Source organism: Puma concolor, chromosome E2 (genome assembly GCF_028749965.1).
Source record: "Puma concolor isolate L17-30 chromosome E2, mPumCon1.1.hap2, whole genome shotgun sequence".
Taxonomy (NCBI): Eukaryota; Metazoa; Chordata; class Mammalia; order Carnivora; family Felidae; genus Puma; species Puma concolor.
This window is the reverse complement of record NC_141681.1, coordinates 9,449,462-9,472,517: the sequence shown is the minus strand read 5'-3', so window position 1 is coordinate 9,472,517 and position 23,056 is coordinate 9,449,462. Positions and strand designations below refer to the sequence as shown.

The 23,056-nt window shown below is 46.7% G+C and overlaps 2 protein-coding genes across 4 annotated transcripts in view; one reads left to right on the top strand and one right to left on the bottom strand.

Moving 5' to 3' along the window:
- Positions 1–9,775, top strand: part of WWOX (WW domain containing oxidoreductase) — a 984,564-nt gene extending 974,789 nt beyond the window's left edge. The window contains exon 9 of the mRNA XM_025920763.2: positions 9,542–9,775. Coding sequence (XP_025776548.1) covers positions 9,542–9,730 — 189 coding nt within the window. The 3' untranslated portion in view covers positions 9,731–9,775. The remainder of the gene's footprint in view (positions 1–9,541) is intronic.
- Positions 9,776–10,342: 567 nt separating this feature from the next.
- The window catches only part of MAF (MAF bZIP transcription factor), a 335,586-nt gene continuing 322,872 nt past the window's right edge, over positions 10,343–23,056 (bottom strand). For 2 of the 3 annotated variants that reach the window (XR_015244678.1, XR_015244679.1), the window contains one exon: positions 10,849–10,945. Coding sequence is in view for 1 of the 3 variants with exons in the window: in XM_086688850.1 (XP_086544976.1) it covers positions 10,801–10,945 (145 nt within the window). In the remaining 2 variants the exon portion in view is untranslated. Of the gene's footprint in view, positions 10,946–23,056 lie in introns of all 3 variants that reach the window. The other variant, XM_086688850.1, reaches the window with a different exon arrangement.

Sequence of the window (23,056 nt, the reverse complement as noted above, 5' to 3'; positions counted from 1 at the left end):
CAGGGAAGAAATGGAGTTTTCGATTGATCAAATGACTTCCCCAGTCCATCAAACACATAAACATACTCGAAAGGGAAATGTTAATGTTCTGTTGAAGAGCACCTGAGTTTTGGCAAGGAGCAAGAGCAGGGCTGGCAAACTGGGGCGTGGAGGGCAAATTGGGCCCACTGCTCGTTTTTGTAAATAAAGTTTTATCGGAACACAGCCATGTTCCCCGGTGTGCATGCTGTCCGTGGCTGCTTTCCTAACAGTGGTAGATTTGACTTGTTGTGACAGAGACTATATGGCCCGCAGAGCCTCAGAGATTCTCTCGGACTCTTTGCAGAACAAGTTTACTTACCCTTGGCATACAGGAAAGCATCAGGGTTTGGAAGGCACTTTAGGGACACGTTAATCTCGCTGTGACTCAGTTTCCGCATCTTTGAAATGGGGACGACAGGATCCTTTCATAGGGTTTTGGGGACGTGAATGATCTAGAACTCTGCTTGGCACCTATTAGGGGAGCAGTAAATACGAATTTTTTTTTTTACCCCAGATTCTTTGGCTAGAAAAATCCAGAGCCGCCTAGCTTATGATTCTAGAAGTTCTTTAGAAAACTCAAGGAAAGTGGGAAGACACAGAAGCCAAACAGTTCTACATTGTTCCTGGCCCAGGTGCCTGGCCATGTGTCTCCTCCCTGGGAGCAGGCAAGGGAAACTGAGTGGAGCACTGTTCAGGGATGAGACAGCAAACAAAAGAAACCACAACCATCTAGGAAGAAATCTTTAATTTCTATTCAGCTTTAAAGAGTTTGAGAGAGGTTTTTTTTTCCTTTAAACAAACCAGTTCAAGTACATGCCTTCAGATTATAAAAGTACCTGAAATTGCCTAGAATATCAGCATGCATAGCTTGTTAGTATTTACATATATTTACATACGGAAACAAGAGAAAGATCTACAGCTATTTACAGTCTACATAGGAGAAGAGAAAGGCAGCCTAATTGTATTTCCTAAAATACAGTAGATGAGTCGTCAGCACATGCATATTTAGATAATATTTGCATGATAGAATACAGTTTAAAAAAAAAGACATACCTTTGTAACTTTCTATGCTAAGGTGTTGCATAATCAAGGTAATATTTTTTGTTTTGTTTCTAGTCTATTTGCATCAAGTGCTTTAAAATGTTCACTAACACCGAGGCAGAATTATTTACCCTGGCAATTAAAGCAACAGCACACGTGATCATTTCCTACTAACTAGCAACAAGCTGCTGGTGAATGAAATATCTATTGTTTCTCATTACCCATCGACCACTGTGACGAGATCTCTCTGTATAAAGGCAGTGCCTAAGCTATCACCATTAATTATGGAAGTAATATAAATGAGATGCTCTCCACAGTATGTTCTAAATGAAATATTAACAAGGCCAGCGTCTTTGAGCCTGAGAAATGATCCGTTGTAGAGAGCTCGCTATAAAACCGCGCAAACCTAATGCAAACAGCGGGCCAGACATGGGTGCCTGCCTGTGAGAGCGGAGTTCTCGCAAAGTCCATTCTTTTCATTGGTTTCTGGAAGACAGAGTTAAGAGTTAATGTCTTGCCATGATGTGGTCCCATCACAAGACCCTGTGGGTTTTATTCCACCCTCTCCCCATGCCTTTCGGTGCTACAGTTGTGGAATATTTACATGACCTCGGTGTAAATGAACTGTCAACCTTAAAATCTAAACAAACAGCTTGTTTGGGGTTTGCCCTGAAATCTGGCTTGCTCGCAAAAACAGTCAGCTCTTGGCTTTCTAAAAGATCCAACGTGGCAGGCCAACTCGGTGGAGTGATTCCATGCAGAGGAAAGGAAGGGGTGGGGGGGAGCTTCTGTTTCACCTGTACTGTTAAGGTATTCTCTGCATCATTATATTGGAACGGAACCCATTAATTCTGCCTGGCAATTATTTCAAAGGTTTATTTCAGTATACATGGCAAATACAGAGACATACATTTATATACAGTATACAGAGCTACTTAGAACTGAGGATAAAAAAGTAGAGTAAAAATGTAAAATGTTTCAGATGAACACAGGCTAAGTATTTAAAACACCCAGCCATCTTTCCGCACTAGAGTCGAGGCGACCTGGTTGGAAAATTTCAGTTTCCAGCCGTCAGATTTGTCCCGTACGGAAGCATGATGCTATCTTGGGTGGCAAAGTTCTATGGCTCTTCTGCTTCGCCGTTTCGAACTAACCCGTGGAAGCATGGCTACCCCAGTGCATTTTTCCATCCCAGAGAACTCCCCATCGGAAAAGAGACTGTACTTTGAGCAGTGTGGGTTTTCCGGGCAGCCCTGGCGGGGAATGCCCAGGGAATTCTTCCATGGCTGTGAGACCATCAGTGGTATCCTCTCTTATTTTTAAGGACACCATCTCTCAGGCCCAGTCCTCTTAAGGTTGTTCTGGTGGGCATGAATCGAAGGGGGAAGAAGCAGGATTAGAGTTGCCCACCTGGAATGCACCTGTGCTGTTCCTCTTCCTTCCCCTCATTCGGAGGAACCTGGACCCCTGCCCAAAGCAGGTCTACAGGCCTCGGAAAACAGCAGGTCTCAGAAAGATGAAAACCATTCTAAATATTGCGCCTCCGCTCTTTTGAGACCAGACATAAATCTGTCATGGAGCCCTTGCAACATTTATGGCAGGGATTCCGGAACACGGAAGAGGTATGAAAAGGGTCTCATTTATTTCAAGGGAAAGTTCAGAACAGTTCATTGAATCGAAAATACAGGTCCTGAAACCCTACCAAGGTCACTGCACCCTTAAATCCTGCTGCTAGCCTAAGTGAAAATCCTCCCGTGCCTGGCCTGCCCAGAACAAACATGGCGTCGGGCCTATTTGGATGGTTGGGATTGGCTGCCTTTTGCTCCGCAAAACTTAAGGCTAGTGAGGACAAATATGTTCTTCTGTCTTTAAAAACAAAAACAAAACCTTTCCAGCTTTCCGTCCTGAACCGACCAGTCTCTGAACTCATTCCTGCAAATGTTTCTCAGAGGAATAGCAGTGATGTGCCTCCTGACTTTCCATCTCATTCTACCCTGGTCTCCAAGTCATTCTCTTAAAACTCCATAATGACTCTGCTAGAAATTCATGTCTTTTGTCAAGGGGAATGCTGTGGTCCTTGTAGTCTGACTTGGCTTTGGGGACCTATCTGGGATGCCTGAAAACAGACAAGAAAGGTTCTGTGTCACCTTGTAGACTGTCTCTGAATGGAGGCCTGTGGACATGTGGCTTTTTCTTGAAAGCGGTACCACAATTGCTCCCCCTCAAACATTTCACTCAGGAGACCCTTTGAGTTTGGGGCTCCAGCCTGTGCTGGGACCAGCTGCGCTCATGGCAATGGACTGGCCTACCCTATTGCTTGGTCCTCCCTTGGAGCCATTGCCATCCGGCTCCCCGCCCCCCAAGGCTGTGTCCTCAGTGTCCCCTGGGGAATGACACTGCTTTACCTGCTGTGGGGGAGACAAGTCAACCGAGCGGAACCTCTGAGGTTTTCCACACTTGAGAACTTGTTTGAGCAAAGAAGCGGTTTCCCTGTGGCAAGAGGAGAAAGTCCATTGCTTTAGAGCGGGACACGTTCTCCTCTGTAGGGCTAAGAGTCCGAATGTGACCAAAATGGATGCTCTGGAACATTCTCTCAGACTTTTAAAGCCTCCACAGTTAAAAACAGGTATCTGCACATTCCTGATCTTCTCCACTTTTCTCTTTTGGAGAAATTGAGTGTGTTTTGTAATCAGTGTTGAGAACAGCCTGTGAGCAAAACTCCTCAAAGTACTGGAAAAAAATTCTATTTTGACGCCAACAGGAAGTATCCACATGTATCCAAGCCCGTATGGTTTGAAGCCTTTGTGGGAATCAATCGTTAGGAATTAATTAATTGGGGGCCAGGGGGAGAATGGGGCATGGGGACCAGAGTTTCCTCGGAACACTTGATGTCACATGTCAGGTATGGTCTTCCAGAAGGCCACACGCATCTTACATGTATGCGAACTTATAGGAAGGAGATTTGCTTAGGTTTCACTGGTCTTCATGTGGTTCAGTTCCTGCACTGAAAAAAAAAAAAAAAACAAAGTCTAGGGTCCAAGAGGAGCTTGGAGGTGGCATTTTGAATCAGGTGACCTTTTCGTGAAGGTCATTTGCTATTGGATCTTCTGAGGTGGTGCTGAGCCTTCAGTTTTGTTAATCCAAATGGATATAATTTCAATTTAGTTCACTGACTAAACCAACAAGAGAAAAAAAATCTCCTTTTAACATTTCTCAGGTGAAGGCATGACAACCCACTTAATCGCAGGCCACGTTGGGCCATCACACCGTGGCCAGCCATGGCTTGGCTGCGAGGAGGGCAAGGAGGCCCTCATCAGGAAGCTTCTGCCAAGGAGGGAGACAGGCAACATGGAGCAGGCGATAGGCGAACATCTGTGTCACCTGTTTGGGAAGGAGGCTTGGCACGGCCACCTGATAAGGCTTCCGGGGTGGTTCCGTCCGTGTGGTTATCTGTGTGGCTTTGGACAAGTTGCTTTTAATCTCTGATGCTAACTGGGCTTCTCTGTAAATGGGGCTACATCATAATTGCCTCTGGCTTGGAGAGCTGCGTGGGGGTTAGAAAATCATGCTTATAAAGCTCCCTGGCGGGGCCTGACGAATTATAAGCTCTCGGTACATGCTATCCACTGTTAGCCCTTGAATAGTCCCTGTTTGCAACCACTCGTTAGAAGAGCATGACAATTTGGAGGACAGGGTCCTTTGGAATTCTCTGTTCTAGCGTCTCCCATAATTTAGGTAGAGGCCGGTGCGTTCGTTGATTAGCACTTACTTCACGACTTGTCAGTTCGATTGCACAAGCATCACGGTGGAGGAAGGGGGTGACTTTTTGGCTGTGGTTGCGCTCCCGGGGAAGGCCCACGAGCCTCGTTCCTCTGCAAGCTGCCTTACTCCGTGTAATGAAATACGTGGCACATTTTGGGGCTTAAAAGATTGTTCTCAGATGGGAAGGAGGGAACTGATAACATTTGGGGGGCCAGTTTGCTTTCGTTTGCCTTTCAAATCAGAGATTCAAACCGTTACTGTCTTTGGAGGAACAGATGTGTACCAAGGTATCCGGAGATGAACTCCAAAACACGGCATTGAGCTTTTCCAGCAGAGGGGTTACAGACTCTCCTTTCGGGAGTGTTCTTGGGAGACAGGGAAAGACAGGGTGTGGAGGCAGCCCCTGATTCCACCCGAGACACGTGCACTCACTCCCTCTTCTCCACCGAGGCTGTGATAAGTCACTCTGCCGCATTCCGGAGCCACCGGACAGGTGGCTGGTTTCGTATCTGGCGCATGTTTGCCTAGCAGACCCTGGCGGAGTAACGGGGACAGCTCTGAGGGTTCCAAGAGGCACCTCTGTTGTCTTCCTGCCATCACTGTCCGGGAATTCAGCACGATAGTCACCGCTCATTTCCAAGAGGGCTCTTCTCCCCCGCCCTTGGGTTTCCAAGCTCGGGCTGACTTTCGTGACGGGTTTCTTTACCCAACTACTTTCTGTTGAGTCGATTCACTCAACATTGGCTGTGCGATGTCCTGGCATCAGTATGTCTATAATAAAGCAATCTCCGAACATCTACTCTGCTCGAAATCATTGAATATACAGATGTTCCGTGACTGTGTGTCTACTTTTTTATACATCTCATAGTTAAATCTACGGCAAGACAGGAATATATTCTTCCTTTTAAGTAAGCATGCATTTTAAAACAGAGAAACTTGAAAACTGAACGTCGTGTAATACGTGTCCTTATTAAAACGCAAGTTATATTAGAGTTGCTAACCAATGCATCACAAATATGAATATGTGGGGGTTGTGTTTTTTCCCTTTACCATATATCGTCTATCAGAAACCTCTGTACCTTTCCTTTGAAAGAGTCCATATTCATTTGTATTCCATGCTGACAGCTCCAAAATGATGGCCGGTGCTTCTCAAATAAAGGTTGATGAAAAGCAGCCACTTAACATCTTTATCCCCACAAAGGGTTTTGTGAGGATGGCTCATTTCGATCTCAGGGTCTCAACTCTACATAAACAACTGCTTTTTAAAGCCCACCTTTCTGGAGTTGAAGATTGGGCTGCCAATCTGACAAATGATTCCTGAAAGAGAATGACGCACCCTTATTACCAAGATACTCTTAACTTAATCCCCCAAAAAAGAATCGTAGGTGATTTTACATACACTATAAAGATTGAGGGCATACTTCTCCTCTGGCAGCTCACAAATGTTTGACTCGATCCAAAATGGCATTCAGACGTGATTAAAGGTTCTGCTGGGCTTACCCGAAATTCTCAGTCTTGCATCATCCGCACCCTAACTCGTGCCGTGTCTGCAGGACGGGGCCGCTGCACCCCAGTTCCCAGGGATCGCAACTGCCTGGAACCTGTGAGCTTTGGGTGAGCTGTTCTTAAAACTTCACTTAGGGGAACCCACAGCTCCAGCCGGTGTTGATGTGTCAAGGTATCGCTATTATTTTATCACGCTGGATCAGTAAGCAGTGGTGATAACCACCCGGACGTCGCTTCAGATATTTTATAGCACAGTTGTTAACATTATTTCCTTTATATGGCTCTTTCATCTTTTCTGAATTATGTACTGATGCCCCAAAAAGTGGCATGAAAGCCATCTGATGGTGATTAAAGCGCTCTTGAAACAAGTTTTTTTTTTTTTCATCCGTTTAAAAAATGTTTTATCTTGTATCAGCAGTACCGGTTTATTTACTAATGAGATTTCCCTAATGTGGCTCTGTCTCATTCTGATGATAGGCAGACCAAAAAGCTGATGAGCCAAAAATGAGAACTTGTTATTAAACTGTCATCACGTCCGATCGTATAAAGATGTCACTCAGGCTGCCATTGGCACAGCCGAAGAGAGAAGAGAATTCCCCGAGAAGCCAGAAGGGGAGTGGGCTTGGGACCGAAAGGTACGGTCACTACTTAAGTGTCCCGACCAGAGAGGCAAGGGAAGTGGGCACCAGCCGAACCGAGCAAGACCCAGGAGGGTGGATGTGCCAAATGGATGTCATTCAGCTTCAGAGCAGGGGTGGTCTTTGCTTTCAGGGATCCCTACTGCCCCGTGTTCTTCTCTAGAGCCGGAGTTACTTACGACTGCCATTAGGACTGTGGATCACCACCCCGAGCCTCGTGGCAAAGGAATCAAAGCCAGCTCTTGGGAAAAGATTGGGCTTTTCTAAAACGTATGGTTCTCGGCATGGCAGCCAAGTGTCGGTTTACATGAAATGAGGTCAACTGCAATTGCTTTCAGATTCCACCGAGGGAAGACGCATGCCCCCAAGCTCCCTCATCAGCCTGATTCTGAATCAATGGACGTGCAGAATTTCTTTGCAAAAATACCATCGCAACAACGCAAGAGCGCAATCCGATACCATTTTAGAAGGTCACAGCGGCAAGGTACTACCTTGGGTTCGGAAGACTTCCGCTTTTCGCTTTCCCAAGCGGCCTACTTGGATCTTCTCTCCCACGAGGGGTGAATGCTGATATTGTAAGCACACTCGCCGGGGGGCGGGGAGCCTTAGTTTGGGGATGAGCTCACTGGGTTTTCTCACCACTTGGGAACTGATGGCAAACCACCCGACCACTCTTTGGTGGTTTTGGCCGCTGCAAAGTAAGATGGAAATCGTAGATCTCCTGAAAATGAAGCAAAACACTATCTCCACCTGAACTCTGCTAAGAATTGAGGCCAAAGTGATATTTGGCTTGAGTTACCAGGCTGAGCCTCTCAGTTCTTCAATTTGTCTTTAGAGGCAGTCCGCTTCCCTTTTCCCCCACGTGGCATGAAGAGGAGTCAGATCAGCCGCTCGGAATTCTTTCGATAAATGTGCCAGGTGCTAAGCTAAGGGTTATTAGGAATGATAATTCAGTGAGAGGGAATTTGGATGACACACACTTATTTCCATTACACTTGAGCCACACAAATCAATTCGAAAAGAAATAGCTGAATCCAAGAAAATAACTGGCTATCTGGGGAGTGGACATGGCCAGGGGGTCGGGGAAATGAGACACCCATTCCTGTTTAATTAAATTGGAGTCATGTCAGGTGTTCGGATTCTGGACTAATGGGACTTGTCCAACCCAGTCAAGCATCCAGCTACCACTAGGACTCAAGTCGGACGCTCTCCACTGCTCTCCACTCCACAGTGCTCCCTACAAAATCCTGTCGCTTGACTGCGTTTGACCATTTGCTTTTCAGACCAATTCAAATGTGACCCTAGAACCCGACACTGAACCTCTCTCCCCCCCACCAAAAAAAACAAAAACAAAAACAGAAACGAGCAAAACACTCAAGTCTACTTTTTAGCACTGTCCTAAAATTACGACACCTGGACAGAAATGCATTTCCCTCTCAAATATCTTTAGGGTCTTCCCCTAATGGTGACCTTATCCCCATTACCTTTCTCCATCCTCTTCTGCAACCCCCCCTCCCTATCAGCTGATAATTAGTTGATGCAGCAAGGGCTGTGATCCACATAAATAATCATAAGATGCCAGATAAACTGTATTGGTTTTAAATTAGAGCCGTGCCTATCGTGTCTCCCTACGAACACCAGCCTATTATTTTTAATTATGGCTTGCAAAGCAAAGTGATTTCTTGCCCTCTTTACAGCATCCCTGACAGCATTGTGTCAGCCGGGATGATATGGTGCCCCATCGGCACACACATCCCTAGCCACAGCACCAACTGTTACTCAGAAGGTGAATCAAAAGTAATCAATTGTACTCATGGCAACTTACAGTTTGAAGTGGCCTGGGAGGAAATGTACCCCCTTAGTCACTGTCCCCTTGCAAATACGGGATGACTATGAAGAAAGGTTTTCATGGGATCTGGATGAATTACTACACGTGTCCTGTGTCTGCTTGAGACACGTATGCATGGCAAGAAGAACGTGTGTAGGCGTGTTTTAAACATTTTCACCCAGCAAACCCTTCTCCTAGCAGCACCATGGGCAAAAAAAAAAAAAAAAAGAGGCTCTGGCACCAGGCCCTCCCTGGGTTTTCTATCTGATGGGCATTAGAGTGGTTGGTTTCATCCAGACAGAAGGTTCTGGAAACATCTCGGGGTCAAATCACATCATGCATTCAGAAGTCAACGGGTTGGATGAACTTGTTCCGGCATGTTCAAAGGCATAGACCATCTTTTCTCTTGGCTCAGAAGAGACCTTTGATGTGATTTATTGCGGCGCGTATTTATTTCTGAAGCCTTTTCCTCTACGAGGTGTAAAAAGTCACACCAGCTTTACGAGCAGCGTTTGTGAACTTGCTTTTTTCCAGGATGGTCACCGCATCCCCTTTTACGGTCACGTGCTGAGTTCAGTACCCTCTGCCATGCTGAGATCCGGGTGCAGCCGAACCCGACGCGGAGGGGCTTGCTCATGCCCAGACAGAATGAAGTCAGCTCATCACCTCTTTTCTTTAAAAAATAATCACAATGACAATAATGAGAATAATAATGATTTGGGCCTTCTTTTTCTTTGATTTCCAGCAACAAGGAGCTGCCACCACCGTCTACTGTGCTGCCGCCCCAGAGCTCGAGGGCCTGGGAGGGATGTACTTCAACAACTGCTGCCGATGCGTGCCGTCCCCCGAAGCTCAGAGCGAAGACACGGCCCGCGCCCTGTGGGTGCTCAGCGAGCGGTTAATCCAGGAAGCTCTCGGCAGCCAGTCCGGCTGAGCGCGGGCGGCCGTGAGCGTGCTCGGCACACACACCCGCCCTGTGCGCGCGCTCACTTCGTGTGTGTGCGCGCGTAGCTGCCGACGCTGGGCCCCTGCCCACTTACGATCCCGGGCCTTTACAGGTCCCCCCAGCCCCCCCCCCCCCCCGACCCCCGCCCCCAACCCAGATCCACCAGACAAAGGAAGTAAGAGTAGTCACGACAGAGGGAAAAATGCCAAGCGCCGGTGAGAAGCTGGGAATGGCAGGGCCAGGGGGACTATCTCCCTTCTCTGGGGCTGGGTGAGGCCCGGGTCTCTTTGCTTTCCTGGTGGCGGCCTGTTTGAAAGCGAACGCTTAGTTGGCATGCGGGTCCCTTGTCTCACTGCGGAAGCCCAAGCAATTCTCTCACACTGTTTAGAGTAGCCAGGTGCCCCCATCTCTCCCCACCCTGGCCACCACCAAAGCCACGGCCTTACCATCGCCACGCTGTAGCCAGGAGCTGGTCTTCTCCTGTTGAGGGCAGAAGAGGCGAGTGTCTGTCCTTCTTTGCTGCCCAGATCCAGGAGATCATTGTCTGACTCACCCTGACCAAGCCTGAGCGGGCGCGGTGATGACTGGGGACCCTTGTTCCCAGCCAGCCAGGAGGGAGGTGACACTTAGAAATGGGTGCCATACACAGAGCTGGCGGGTCACAGAAGGGCTGGCCCGCCCACTCCCTCGCCAAAGCTGCACCCAAAATTCTTTAGAGATTGTAACAAATTCTGCAAATCATGCCCTAGACACCTTGGCAGGCAAGAAAGGAAGCATTGCGTCCATGAGAATATACAGGATATTTGCGGGAGCAGAGGATAAAAAGTCGTTTCCATTCCTTCCTCATTTGCAGTTTCTAGAAGGAACCCGGATCACAGAGGTTCAAGACCTCTGCGTTATCCTGCTGGAGATTTCTGCTTAGACTTCCTGTCACTCCTCCCATCCTATGCTTAATAAAAGAACATGCTTGAATATTATCACCTGAAGTTCGCACTGTTTCTTTAAATGTTTGTTTCAGTTTTGTTTTTTGTTTTGTTTTGTTTTTTTAGAAAAGAAATCTAGAGGAAAAATAAAGCGCTTCTTGTAGACGCCAGGAAAACACCGTTCTTGTTTCTTCTTCTCTGAGTTTGTTTTGTTTTTGTGCTTTGTGGCTGTCTGTGGGCCAAGTTGTCTCCCGCGATTAGCATGCCAGCATCATATTTTCTGTTGAAGAAAGAAGAGAGAAAGAAAAATGACTATTGTTTAATTTCACCTTGAGAGGTTTTGTTATTACTCGTGGGTTATTTCAGTCCTCAATGGCTTGCTCCCCCTGCAATTACCAAGTTCTCGGTGATTAGAGAATCTATCTGTGCATCAGAATGGGGGCGATTGAGGTCTCTTTCTAACTAACCCCCTTTCCCATTCCAGCAGGGATACAGGCAAGTCCACGATGGCATGACAGAATGCTTTGGCCGAAATACCAAGCGGTAGGGTACGTGTGTGTGTGCCATTGTTCATCCTGACGATGGCAGTTTTGGGTCAGGCAACGTCATGAGTCTCTGGGCCCCTGGCCCTGTGGTACGGGCAAACGCCAGTGCTTTCCAGGGCCCTGAGCTTGGCACATCCTCTCCTCTGGCTACAGTCTCCCTAACAAAATCCTTATGATCACAGCTCCTTTAAAACCATGAACCTGATAATGTCGCTTTTCTGGTCCAAACCCTCTAGAGTTTCTGAGGTTGACTGTTTGCAAAGTGGTGCTCACAGTTCTCCTCCTGGTCCCCACACCTTGGACAGTCCTCTACTACACCGGCTCTGGCCTGGGCCACATGACTTGCTTTAGAAAATTTGAAAAGTGCCTGTGTACTGGGGCTTGCCTTTGCAACTCTGGAACCACAATCAGGTGAATGACTTGGGATAGCCTGCTGGACGATGACATGTGGTTGCTACCCTAAGTGACATCAAGCTAACCATTGGACCTGTGAGTGAGGCTACCCCAGACTAGTCAACCCCAGCCAAACCAACCGAGATGAGAAGCTCCCCAACCCCAATAAGAACCCAGGTGAGAAGAAGCTCCCAGATCCACAGAACTGGAAAAAAAAATGAAAGTTTGTTATCTTAAGCCACAGAGTTTCATCATTACTTGTCACGCAGCAGATACTAACTGATACAACTTCTCATCTCATTGAGTAAAGTCCACATTTTTTTACCATACCCTAGGGATTCTTTCATAAACTGGTTCCCAGCTAGCTTTTCAATCTCATGTTCTAGCACTTTCTCCTCACCCGCTACATGAAGCCAATCTAGCCTTCTTGGGTTCCTGAAATATGCCAAACACACTCCCCGCTCAAGGACTTTGTACTTGCTGTTCCCTCTGCCAAAATGCTTTTCTTCCAGAGACCTGCATGGCTTCCTCTCATACCACATTCTGGTTTCTGCTCAGATGTTACCCCTTTCTGATGAGGTGATATCCAACATATCAAAGCGAACTGAGGGAGAATGTGCTGCCTGCCTGCCTCCTTGCACTGTTAAGGTTGCTGTGCTGCCTGAGTTCCATATGGATCCTGCATCAGGAGGATGAGATGAGGCTTGGGGAAACCTGCGGTGAGTATTCCCCCGAATCAAGAACCTCTCGGGGTGCCTGGGTGGCTCAGTCGGTTAAGCATCTCCCTTTGGATCAGGTCATGGTCTCACGGTTTGTGAGTTCAAGCTCTGCATCTTTTCTTTCTCTCTCTCTGTCCTTTCTCTCTTACCCTTCCCCACTTGCACTCTCTCTCTCTCTCTCAAAATAAATAAACTTAAAAAAAAGAGGCTCTCTAAGTCAGGTAGACTAAGTCTTCATTTACTCATTCACTCAACAAACATATACTCTGTGCTCCATTGTGGAAACCCAGGGTTGAAGGTAACCATAAAAGAATTTACATCTCGGGTCTGTAGGCGTCTTCACCTTGCACGAGATGAGCAAGTGCAAAGGTGAGCAAGCAGGTGGGCAAGAGCCTCACTCCTTCTTTAGCTTATTCTAAGTCCGAGGCTGCTGGTGCTCACCAGAGGCCAGGTGTGTGTGTGTGTGTGTGTGTGTGTGTGTGTGTGTGTGTGTGTTACAAAGAGCATATATGTAATATTTATGTACAGGTAATATATATTTTAATCCTATAATAGTGATCCTACCCTACCATTGTCAGTACTAACTGCAGATACTATGTAGCGAATATGTGCCCCTTGCTGGTCTAGGCACATCACCCTCATTTCATGCTCACATCATGGGACTGAGGTTTACAGAAACAAAGTAACCTACCGACAGTCCCATAGCTGGGGAGTAGCAGAATCTGCATTGGAATCCAGGTCTATCACCTTCAAATCCACGCGCCTTCTGCTACATCCCACTGTTTAACGAGTAGCCTATCGACCAGCAGTCGATGTGCATTGAATTTATACAACGAGTGAACTATTCACAAAGGAAGATTATTTGGCGTGGTACCCAAGCACGGGACCTGGCCGTCCTCCCGGTGCCCAGCGCCTAGTAGAGACCTGACAAATTATTTCTGTACGTGCCATTTATCCGGCGTCAGCCCCACGGACCTTTTCTCTCGTCCCGGTTGTGAATAGGTCTGCATCTGGCCTTGGTTCCCTAGGATTAGCTTCTAATGGACTCAAAGTCCAGAGTTCTCCACCATTGCCCAGCGCCATGGAATCCACCCAGAACAGGAGGAGAGAGCCAGTTTCCCAACAGCCATCTTCTTTGGAGGCACTCTCTCTCCCAAGGGCAGCCGATTTTCACTTCCATGGCTGATTAAGAGAGACCCCTCTATCAATAGGAAATCAGAAATTAAAGCATCCCTGGTAAAGGCTGAAGCTGTGGCTTGTGGTTTCGCTGTTTTCAAATGGGGTTATGGGTGGTTTTGTTTTGAACTTCAGTGAAGGAGGCCTGATTACTTTCATTAAGGTCAGCACCAGGCCAGAAAGCCTTGGCTTGTAAACTGTGCCCGTTCTGGTCACCAGGAGGGACCATTTTTAGAAGTTTGCATTAAACACACACACACACACACAAAACACATCTAAAATCACAATACTTCTCCCATGTGTTAACTCTTTGCCTTTCAACATGCCCAAGCTAGGTTGGTTGGGTTCATTTTAAAATAGTAAGAGATATCACAAAGTATTTTCCACATGATCACTTAAAGCACTGCTCTGAATTACGCCTGATGATGAGATAATGTGCTAACACTGAGCAGTTCTTAAAAAGGGAAAGAAAGGCTCCAAGACCACCATTCCAACACAGACAGTTTCTTCTTTGTTTACTATGTTGGAAGTCTTCAGACTATTGGGTTTCCTGTCCCCTCTTTTCCCTTCTTCCTTCCTCAAATTATCTCATTCCTTAGTTTTCCGTAATTGTAATGGATGCCGGATATATCCTCTTGCTGGTGGGTTATCATTTGGAAATTCGCATGATGGGGCATTTAGGTCATTTCTAGTTTTTGCTGTTAGAACTAATGGCTTAATTAGCATTTCTACGCACACAGCTTTTCCCTTCTGTCATTTTACCTCCTCAGCATACATTTGCAGATAGGGAACTATTGGGTCTAAGAGCTCTTATTTGGCTCTTGCTGTATATTGCCTGTTGTCATCTGGAAGGGCTACAACCAGCAGAACATGCATGTTTCTGTGTTTTTTTACAACCTCATCGGTGTTGGGTGTTGCCATTTAATTTTTTTTTTTTAACATTTTGACTTCACATTTTCACAATCTGTAACTATTTATACAAAACACTCCCAAGCAGACGGTCTCCTTATTTAAGGCAGGAGCATTTTCTCTTTCATTTCCCCACTGGACCACGTTCACAATTTTAATTAGAGTGGAAATTCCAGGTGAGCCTACGTTTGGTTTGGGTACATCTTTACCACATTATTCAACCAGCCAATTCCCTGACTTCTTTTCCTCTGTGATCAGGGCTGGAGCACTACGGGGACCCCATCTGAATACCGTGTAAACACGACAACTGAACACTCAAACCTCTTGGGTTCCTTCTGGCTTCTGCATTTCCCCCACGAGCCGAAGGACTAGTCCGCTCTTGTGAAATGTGCCACGCCACTCAGGTAGACTGTCACACCTGTAAGCCGATCTGTTTACAAGGCCGTGCCCTGCTGCATCTTGAATGGGAACAAGTAAAAGCTGCTTTTCATTTTCAAAATAGATATATGCAAAAGGAGGATCTCCATCCCTCCTGCAGATTAAAGAGGCTCTGTGTCTCCTCTGGCTTTCCTGATTCCATCTGATGCTCATGAGAAGTCTGTCCTGTTCTTTGGAGCTATGACCGCTGCTTGTCTGACGCTAGACACCCCAGATGAGAAAATCCACTTTTATTAAGTATCGTTGCCCGAGTGCTTGCCAACACTTGGTGCAAAACGTTGAACTGAAACGCTCTGTTGTCCTTTCCCACCTCACATCTTTTGAATTAAACGTCAGTGTCCCCTTTTCACTAGTGAGGGGGACATCTGAATCCTGGGGCCACCCCTTCCGGTGTGATATCGTCCCAGAAATCTCACCTGGCTGAGCCCACGAGGCTCCAAACCACTCTGCATTTGTGGTTTCTCTTGCCCCTCCGATGTCATCCCTCCCTGTTTTGCTTCCTACATTCAGACTTGTTTGGACTCCTCTAAATGGAACAAACGTGGTTTTCATCAGTAGTCTACCTGAACATGGTTTGATTCGTTCTCTACATCCTTAAATATGACTTATGAGATTGGTTTGGGGGGAGGCAGGGAGTCCTATCGCCGTATTTAAGTACAGTTCATCCTGAAAACCATCGCCGAATAATTTTCTTTTCAACAAAATTCGTTGCTGTTTTTATTAGAAGTGAAAATGAATCCTCGGCATTTAAGTTTGGTGGAAAAAAATTAGAAAAACCGAAACTGCCCATAGTCTCACCACTCAAAAACAACCAATATTCTGAGATATTTTCGACTCTCTCTTAAAATGCATTTTACACTGTATTTGTATCTTTTAAGTTTTAGCATCAATTAGTTCTGATCATACTCAGTACACAGGTTTATAGATTGCAAAATAAATTCTTGATAAATCTCTTATCAAGACTTATGATCCTGCATTCAGTGAACCGATATCCTGTGGTGGCAAGATCATTTTCTTGTTATTGGAGAGTTAAGTTTCCTCCACGACCCTATTCGTTAATATAAATAAAATATAAATATATTTGCATAAGATTTCAGGGGGAGGTGGTTTGGTTATTTTCTTAGCATGGACCCCAAAGAGCATGCAGGGTCAAACAAGTATGGAAATTTTTAACGCTCCTGGCAAGATGCCTTTTCTGAGCTGCCCACAAGGCTGGTTGGAATCCCTGCCAAGTGTTCTTCTAGAAGAGCAGGTGTGTTTTGACCCAGGTGCATTTGCTGCTGACCAGTTCATTTTCCCCAGATACTCTGCCCCTGGGGCTTGGAAGTGTTGACCTCACTCAGGGCTGCCTGTCAAAGTCCTAGGGCATGGGGGCCCCTGGGTGGCTCAGTCGGTTAAGCATCCGACTCTTGATTTCGGCTCAAGTCATGATCCCAGGCTCATGGGAATCAAGCCCCACATCAGACTCCACACTGTTAATGCAGACTGCTTGGGATACTCTCCCCCTCTCGTTCTCTCTCTCTCCCCTGCCCTTTCTCTCTCTCTCTCTCTCAATAAATAAACCTAAAAAAATTTAAAAGCTAAAATCCTGGGGTATGGAACACTCTTTCCCTCTGGAACCAAGACGGAAGAGGACAGGAGCTTTGCGTCAGCGAAATTGAAAAGGCTGAATGTGAAAGAATCCAGCTAAATTTGGGGTCAGCCGGTATTGCCAGCTTCTGGTAGTGTTACAGTATTAATTGTTCTGCTCTTTCAGAACCTACTGAGAAAGTTTGAAGACTTTCTTGGCGACGCTGGTAAATGCTCAGAATTCCCAGCCTGGTTTTCTGAGACAGAGCTCGCCCTCAGACGTGGTCCGGGGGAATTTTACTGGTGTGGCCTAGATTTGAAGGATTTTATGATGAAGCACTTGGCTTCTCCCTCTTATTAGTGGCTGCCTTTAAACCCACTTCAGGGAGACAGACTGAGCAGATCCTTCTAGGTGATTTAGGAAAATTTTCATTCAGATCACCCTTTTTCCCAAACAAGATTCCCTAACCTTATAGAAGCCTGCATACACATCCCAAAATATTCCCGACGACTTCAAAGCTTCAGCACTCTCAAAACAGAGAAATAACAGACATGGAAAAGCAGCAGCAACGTACAGCTTTATATTTATACAGTCCTACATGCCTATCTATATCTCGATATGTTAAATCTCGATGTAAAAAGAGGCACTATTAGTGATAATAAGTACTATTTAAAATAAAATTATAGTGAGCATTTTTAAAAATAAAAACCAGACCCTCTGACCCAGAAATTCAAGTTCTAAATGTTAATCCTAAAACAAGACGGTTCTCCCTGCCTGGACAGATGTAGCAGTGTTTGTGAGTATGTGTTTGTGAGTGTGTGTGTGTGTGTGTGTGTGTGTGTGCGCGCGCGCGCGCGCCATGCACACAGACATGTCAAGAGCTTTGGAATCTGAAAACTGCACTAACATACTAATGGATCTGAAAAGGCTTACTTTTGAAAATAAGCAATTTAACGATGTTTAACCCCAAACCCCTTGAACACAGGTCACTGCTTTTTAAGATACTAACAGAAACAATAGTGTTCTCCAGGACGCAGGTGGAAAAATGTTTTTCTTAGAGCAATAATAATAATAATAATAACGAATAATAATAATGTTGAGGAATGCCTGGATGGCTCAGTTGGTAAGCATCTGACTTTGGCTCAGGTCATGATCTTGGGGTTCGTGGGTTCGAGCCCTACATCAGGCTCTGTGCTGACAGCTCGGAGGCTGGAGCCTGCTTGTCCACCCCTCCCCTGTTCATGCTCTCCCTCTCTCTATGAAAAATTTTTTTTAAAACTTAAAAAAAAATGTTTAAAAACTGAGATCAATTGAAATCTCTAACTTGGAGGCAGGCCTCCCTGATTACCACAAAATGATGTTGTGGAAGAAATGTGATTGGCTGAAATGACGTTTTAACACATTAGGTGGAAAAAATGCAGGTTATGAAAGAGTTGATAAGGTATGATCCCATTTTTGTGAAACAAATGGGCATTTGCACTTCTGTACCTATAAATTATGTATTAAGAGAAAGGACTGAACGGCGTTACTAACGGTTATCTCTGGCGAGAGGAAACGTAAGTGATTTTTTGTCTTTACGGTTATCTGCATTTCCCACATTTTCGACAATCCAAGTATGTCCTGCCACATTTTAAAAAGGAAAAGTTATCAAAAGAAAAGACGAAACGTGCCAATGATTTCGTAGACGTGCCCAGCTGCTTCCTGAACCATTAGAGCACAGCTGGGGGCTGATTCGAGTCCCGTCATGGGTCCTACAGAAGGTTCTCCGGGGCTGGCACAGTGACACAAACAGAATGGAAGAGGCTGGGGGACTTTCGGGACTGCCTGACACCAAGTACACGCGAGAAAGAAAAGCAGCTCCATTATTTTGGGTCGCCTCGTGTCTTAAAATAACTGGCCGGCGGTCGGAATGATACTCTCGCGGCCGTGTGTGTTCAAATACCACGTCCCTGTGGCTTTGGCCAGGTGAGTGGCCAATAAGAGTCTCTCTCCGCCTGAGCCTGACATTCTGCCAGGGCTGAAACACAAGCTCCCACTGTTCAATTCCTCACCTCTCCACCTCCGTGCACTCCTCTTAACCTTGAACGTTCATAGCCAGCTCTTGCAGACGCCGGACCGCGGTCCTATGCCAAACCCCCCCCCTCACTTTTCCTTCTAGCGTTGCTTATTAAAACTTTGTACTAAGCGATAAGCCGAAGTATTGATTCTGTCCATCCACTTGATGTCTGCTAATGCAAAGTCTCTTTTAAAATATTGCTTGTTGGAAAAGTAAAGCCAGATATGCTATGTTATACTACATAAATATAATCATCCAAAAAAAACCTTGAAAAAGGGATTAGGACGTAAAAATATCACCAGTGGCCATATAGCTCCTGAGTGGAGAGAAGTCCTAGGTGTGGACAGCCTCTCTTGGAATCTGGACGGTAACGTAGGATTTGGGGACTTACAGTGACTTTTTCTTGAGTTTTATGACATTCTATTTGGAAGAAAAGAATGAAAAGTACACCAGCTAGGGGCCACCTGGGTGGCTCAGTCGGGTAAACACCCTACTTCCACTCAGGTCACGATCTCACAGTCCGTGAGTTCGAGCCCAGAGCCTGGAGCCTGCTTCGGATTCTACGTCTCCCTCTCTCTCTCTCTGCCTCTCCCCAGCTCGTGCTCTGTCTCTGTCTCTCAAAATAAATATTTAAAAAAATGTAAAAGGACACCATCTAGAAAAAAAAAGAAAAACTAAAAAAATAACAATTCATCCGACAACTATCCGTCTAAATGAGAGCAGGATCGGTGACAAATGGCCTCACCAGCCCTCGCTCTGACCTTTAACTCCAGGACAGTATGATGAACTGATCTTTCGCAAGGCTTTGGAGAGCATCGCCTCACAGACCGGCCCGAGCGCGTGACCGCAATTGCACTGTCTCAGACTGGGTTTCGCGATGCCTGAGACCCCGCTTCTCACCGACCGGTGCCCTTGTCAGTCGTGGCATCTCTGCTCATTCACACTTCTCCAAGACACACACGCAGTGTGAAGGTAGAACGGAAGGGCCTTCTGCTCCCATTCGGCGTGGATGAAACCTCAAACCCTTCTCCTAAGCGTCCACTCAGGCTGGGTCGCGAGGCACTTTGCTCTGGGAGGCCAACGTGACGGTGGTGGTGGGGTGTGGGTGTAGCTGACGGCCCCTCCCAGGGCTTCGACGCCGGTGCACTTTTGTGGAAAGCAGAGCCGGAAGATCACTTACACCAACTCCCCAGAGGGCGACGACCCCAGCGGTTGTGCTAAGGGGATCCCCTTTTCACCTCCCAGCAACACTGTGCTGGGTCTGAGATGGGGCAAGTCAGTAACACCAAGGCGGGATATTAGGTGTCGACAGAGGGATCACGAAGAACAAAGATATTCTTGGAGGAAGACTATAAGGCAGAAGAGAAAGCCTAGTGAGATGGCCCTGGTTTCCGTCCTCACCTGCCCAGTGATGTGACCCTGTGGCATCATTTGCCTTCCCCCAGCGCCCAGGCCCAGGGACTTGTGAGGATGAAGCCTGGTTCATAGAAGCAGGTTAGTAACTCATTTAATTTATTATTTATTAATTTTATTTATTTAAAAAAAAATTTTTAACGTTTACTTATTTTTGAGACAGAGAGAGATAGAGCATGAACGGGGGAGGGGCAGAGAGAGAGGGAGACACAGAATCGGAAACAGGCTCCAGGCTCTGAGCGGTCAGCACAGAGCCCGACGCGGGGCTCGAACCCACGGACCGCGAGATCATGACCTGAGCCGAAGTCGGACGCTCGAACGACTGAGCCGCCCAGGCGCCCCTATGTATTAATTTTAAATCCCTCCTCCTTAGACCAGAATCACTGTCCTTCCCTTTTGGGAACAGGGCTTGATGGAGCCATAAAAACAGCAGTGACAGTGACAATTGTGGGGGGTGGGCTCAAGGATGCTCAAGAGTCGTCTAGAAGACAGACATTTTGCAGAGCGTCTCCTTGATGGTCTACTAAAGACCGGCCCCGTCCCTGTGTCTGCAGTTTGACCTCCCGTTGTAGCTGGGATTCGCCCTGCACTTTGAGGGGGCTCCTGCTCTGCCGAGAGCACCAGAGCCATGAAAGTGTCCGAAAGTTACCAACAGCCTGAGCCCAGGGCCGGATGCTCTGCGCCGGGCAGGGACGGGGCACTAATGGTGCGCGGTATGGAGGGTACCTCGGTCCATCTGTGGACAGGGGAGTGAGGACGAGGCCAACAGAGCCCAGGAACGGCGAGTTGCTCGAGGCCTGGGGTTGCTGTTGAGCCATCCAGAGGAGTGGCCGCAGGCTGGAGCTTGGTGCTGCACAAAGCATCTAACGAAAACGTCTCCCTCTGGGACTCCTCTCCTCTCCATTCCATTTATTTTATTATTACTTTTAATTTTTTTAAAAATTTATTTTGAGAGCGAGAGAGAGCACAAGTAGGGGAGGGGCAGAGAGAAGGAGGGACAGAATCCCAAGCAGGCTCTGCACCATCAGCGCAAAGCCCAACGCGGGGCTCGAACGCACAAACAGGGAGATCATGACCTGAGCCGAGACCAGGAGTTGGACGCTTAACCAGCTGAGCCACCCAGGTGCCTCACCTCTCCATTTCACAGTGCAAGGTACTGGGTTTTATCCTAACCTCAGGGTGAGTCAGGTCCTAAATTCACTCTTCCGTAGAATGAGCTGATTTCTGTGGCTCCGAGCTAGCAGCAGCCTGTGTATTAATTTAACTCCATTTTTATAGGTCTTTTGCATGCCGGGTGAAGCACACGGCACTACCATCTAATTAAAAGGAACGCTTATCAATTTGCAGGATAGTCGCTTATGGGAAGGCATTATAATAAAAACACTACACCAAATCCTCCGTTCTGAAGAGGTAAACATCAATCACCTAGTGAGAATATTAGCATTTAATCATATACTTGCTGAGCAAATCTGTAGAAACGTTCTTGCCTTGAGAAACATCCCCGGTTCTTAAACAGTTAACTCTCTAGAATGGAATTGCACAGAGCCTTTCTGAAGATCAGACGCAGGAGGACGTAATGACAAGGGTAGCTCTTTCTGGCGCCCTAATTTGGCCAGGACTTCTGTCCTTTGGCATGCTAAGGCAGGCTGCTTATGCAGGTACCACTGGCAGCGACAGAGAGGGTGTGCAGGATGTGTGACCCACAGACATGACTGAGGCATAAACGCTATGGCTCAGAGACTGTTTCGGCACTGGACTAGACATCAGGCACAGGAAGCCTGGCCTTGACCCCACCCTTGCCTTGCTGGGTGGCCTTGAGCAAACTGGGCAAGCCTTAGTTTTATCATCTGTGAAAACAGACCCACTGACTTCAAAAAATCGCTACAGTCATGAGAAACCTTGCAGTATAATGGAATGAGCAAGGGTCAAATCCTGGTGCTACAGGTGATCAACCCTCAGCCAGAAAAAAAAATGCCTCGCTGTGTCTACAAAGAAGCTGCCCTGAAAATGCCCACTCCGCATGCTTGTTCTTGGAGACTGAAAAAAATCAATCAAGCAGGGGGAGAATAGTTGACAGTCAGGCTTGAAATGGATGTCAGTTTCCCATCGTGGAGTATCCTTTCTAAATCGAACGTGCTAAGATGATATCCCAACTTTTCTGAACAAATTGCCCTTATTTAACAGCAGGGGGGTCCCCTGAGATCCTCGGCTGCCCTTTTATTTGGGGGTGAAGTCGAGCACCCTCATCAACTCCACCTCTCCTCAGGAATGTCTTTTTCTAATTCGACAGGGTAGGGCTGCGTTCTGTAATATCTCTTTGCCCCCGATTTACAATCACCCCTCGTCTAATGCTGGCTGAGGTCTGTCAGGCTGGGCTGGTTCAAATGTCTATTTTAAATATCTCCCCAAAAGCAAATTAAAATAAGAAATGTCAAGTTCTTCTGTGTAGTCCCATTAGCTTGGCCTCTGGAAAAATAGCTTCTAGGCAGAAAAAAAAGGAACAGCCAAAGGGACTGTTCCCACCTGGATCCAAAATCCGGAGAGCAGCCCATTCACTCTGCCACTGGGCTCTTCTGGGACAGGAGACTGACGTCTCCAAAGCCCAGTGCTTTGGGGCGCAGACTGTTAATGACCCAGGCGAGAGGGAGGGAGATGCCGCCATTTTCGTATTCCGACCCGGTTTCTAGGGTAAAACTGGGCATGACTTCTTGCTGCAGAATCTCTTTTACCCTAGTATCAGATAAGTACCTGAAGGAAGTCCTACGGGAGTGCAGTCGAGATCCCAAAAGCTGGAAGAAGTGAAAATAAAATGACCTACGTCACAGGACAAAAGGCACTGATCTCAGCACCAAGCACAAAGGGAAGATGCTTTGCCCATTTGATTCAAGTGTGGTTTTTATCTACGCGTCCAGTTATCAGGCATCAGCCCGCCTATCTTCCTACCTATCAGTTCACTCCAACCCATCGGTAATAGGAGCACTCACACGGCAAAACGAAGAAAACAGGAAAGCAAGTATTAGAGAAGTATAAAGATAGCTATGGAGACAATATACACACAAAAAAAAACACACAAAGAAAATACACTGTGATCTATTAAAACGGCTGCACCAGCGAGAGATGAATGTGGGGAGATATGAATATAGGCGCATTTCCTTCCTTCCCTTCCACTTAC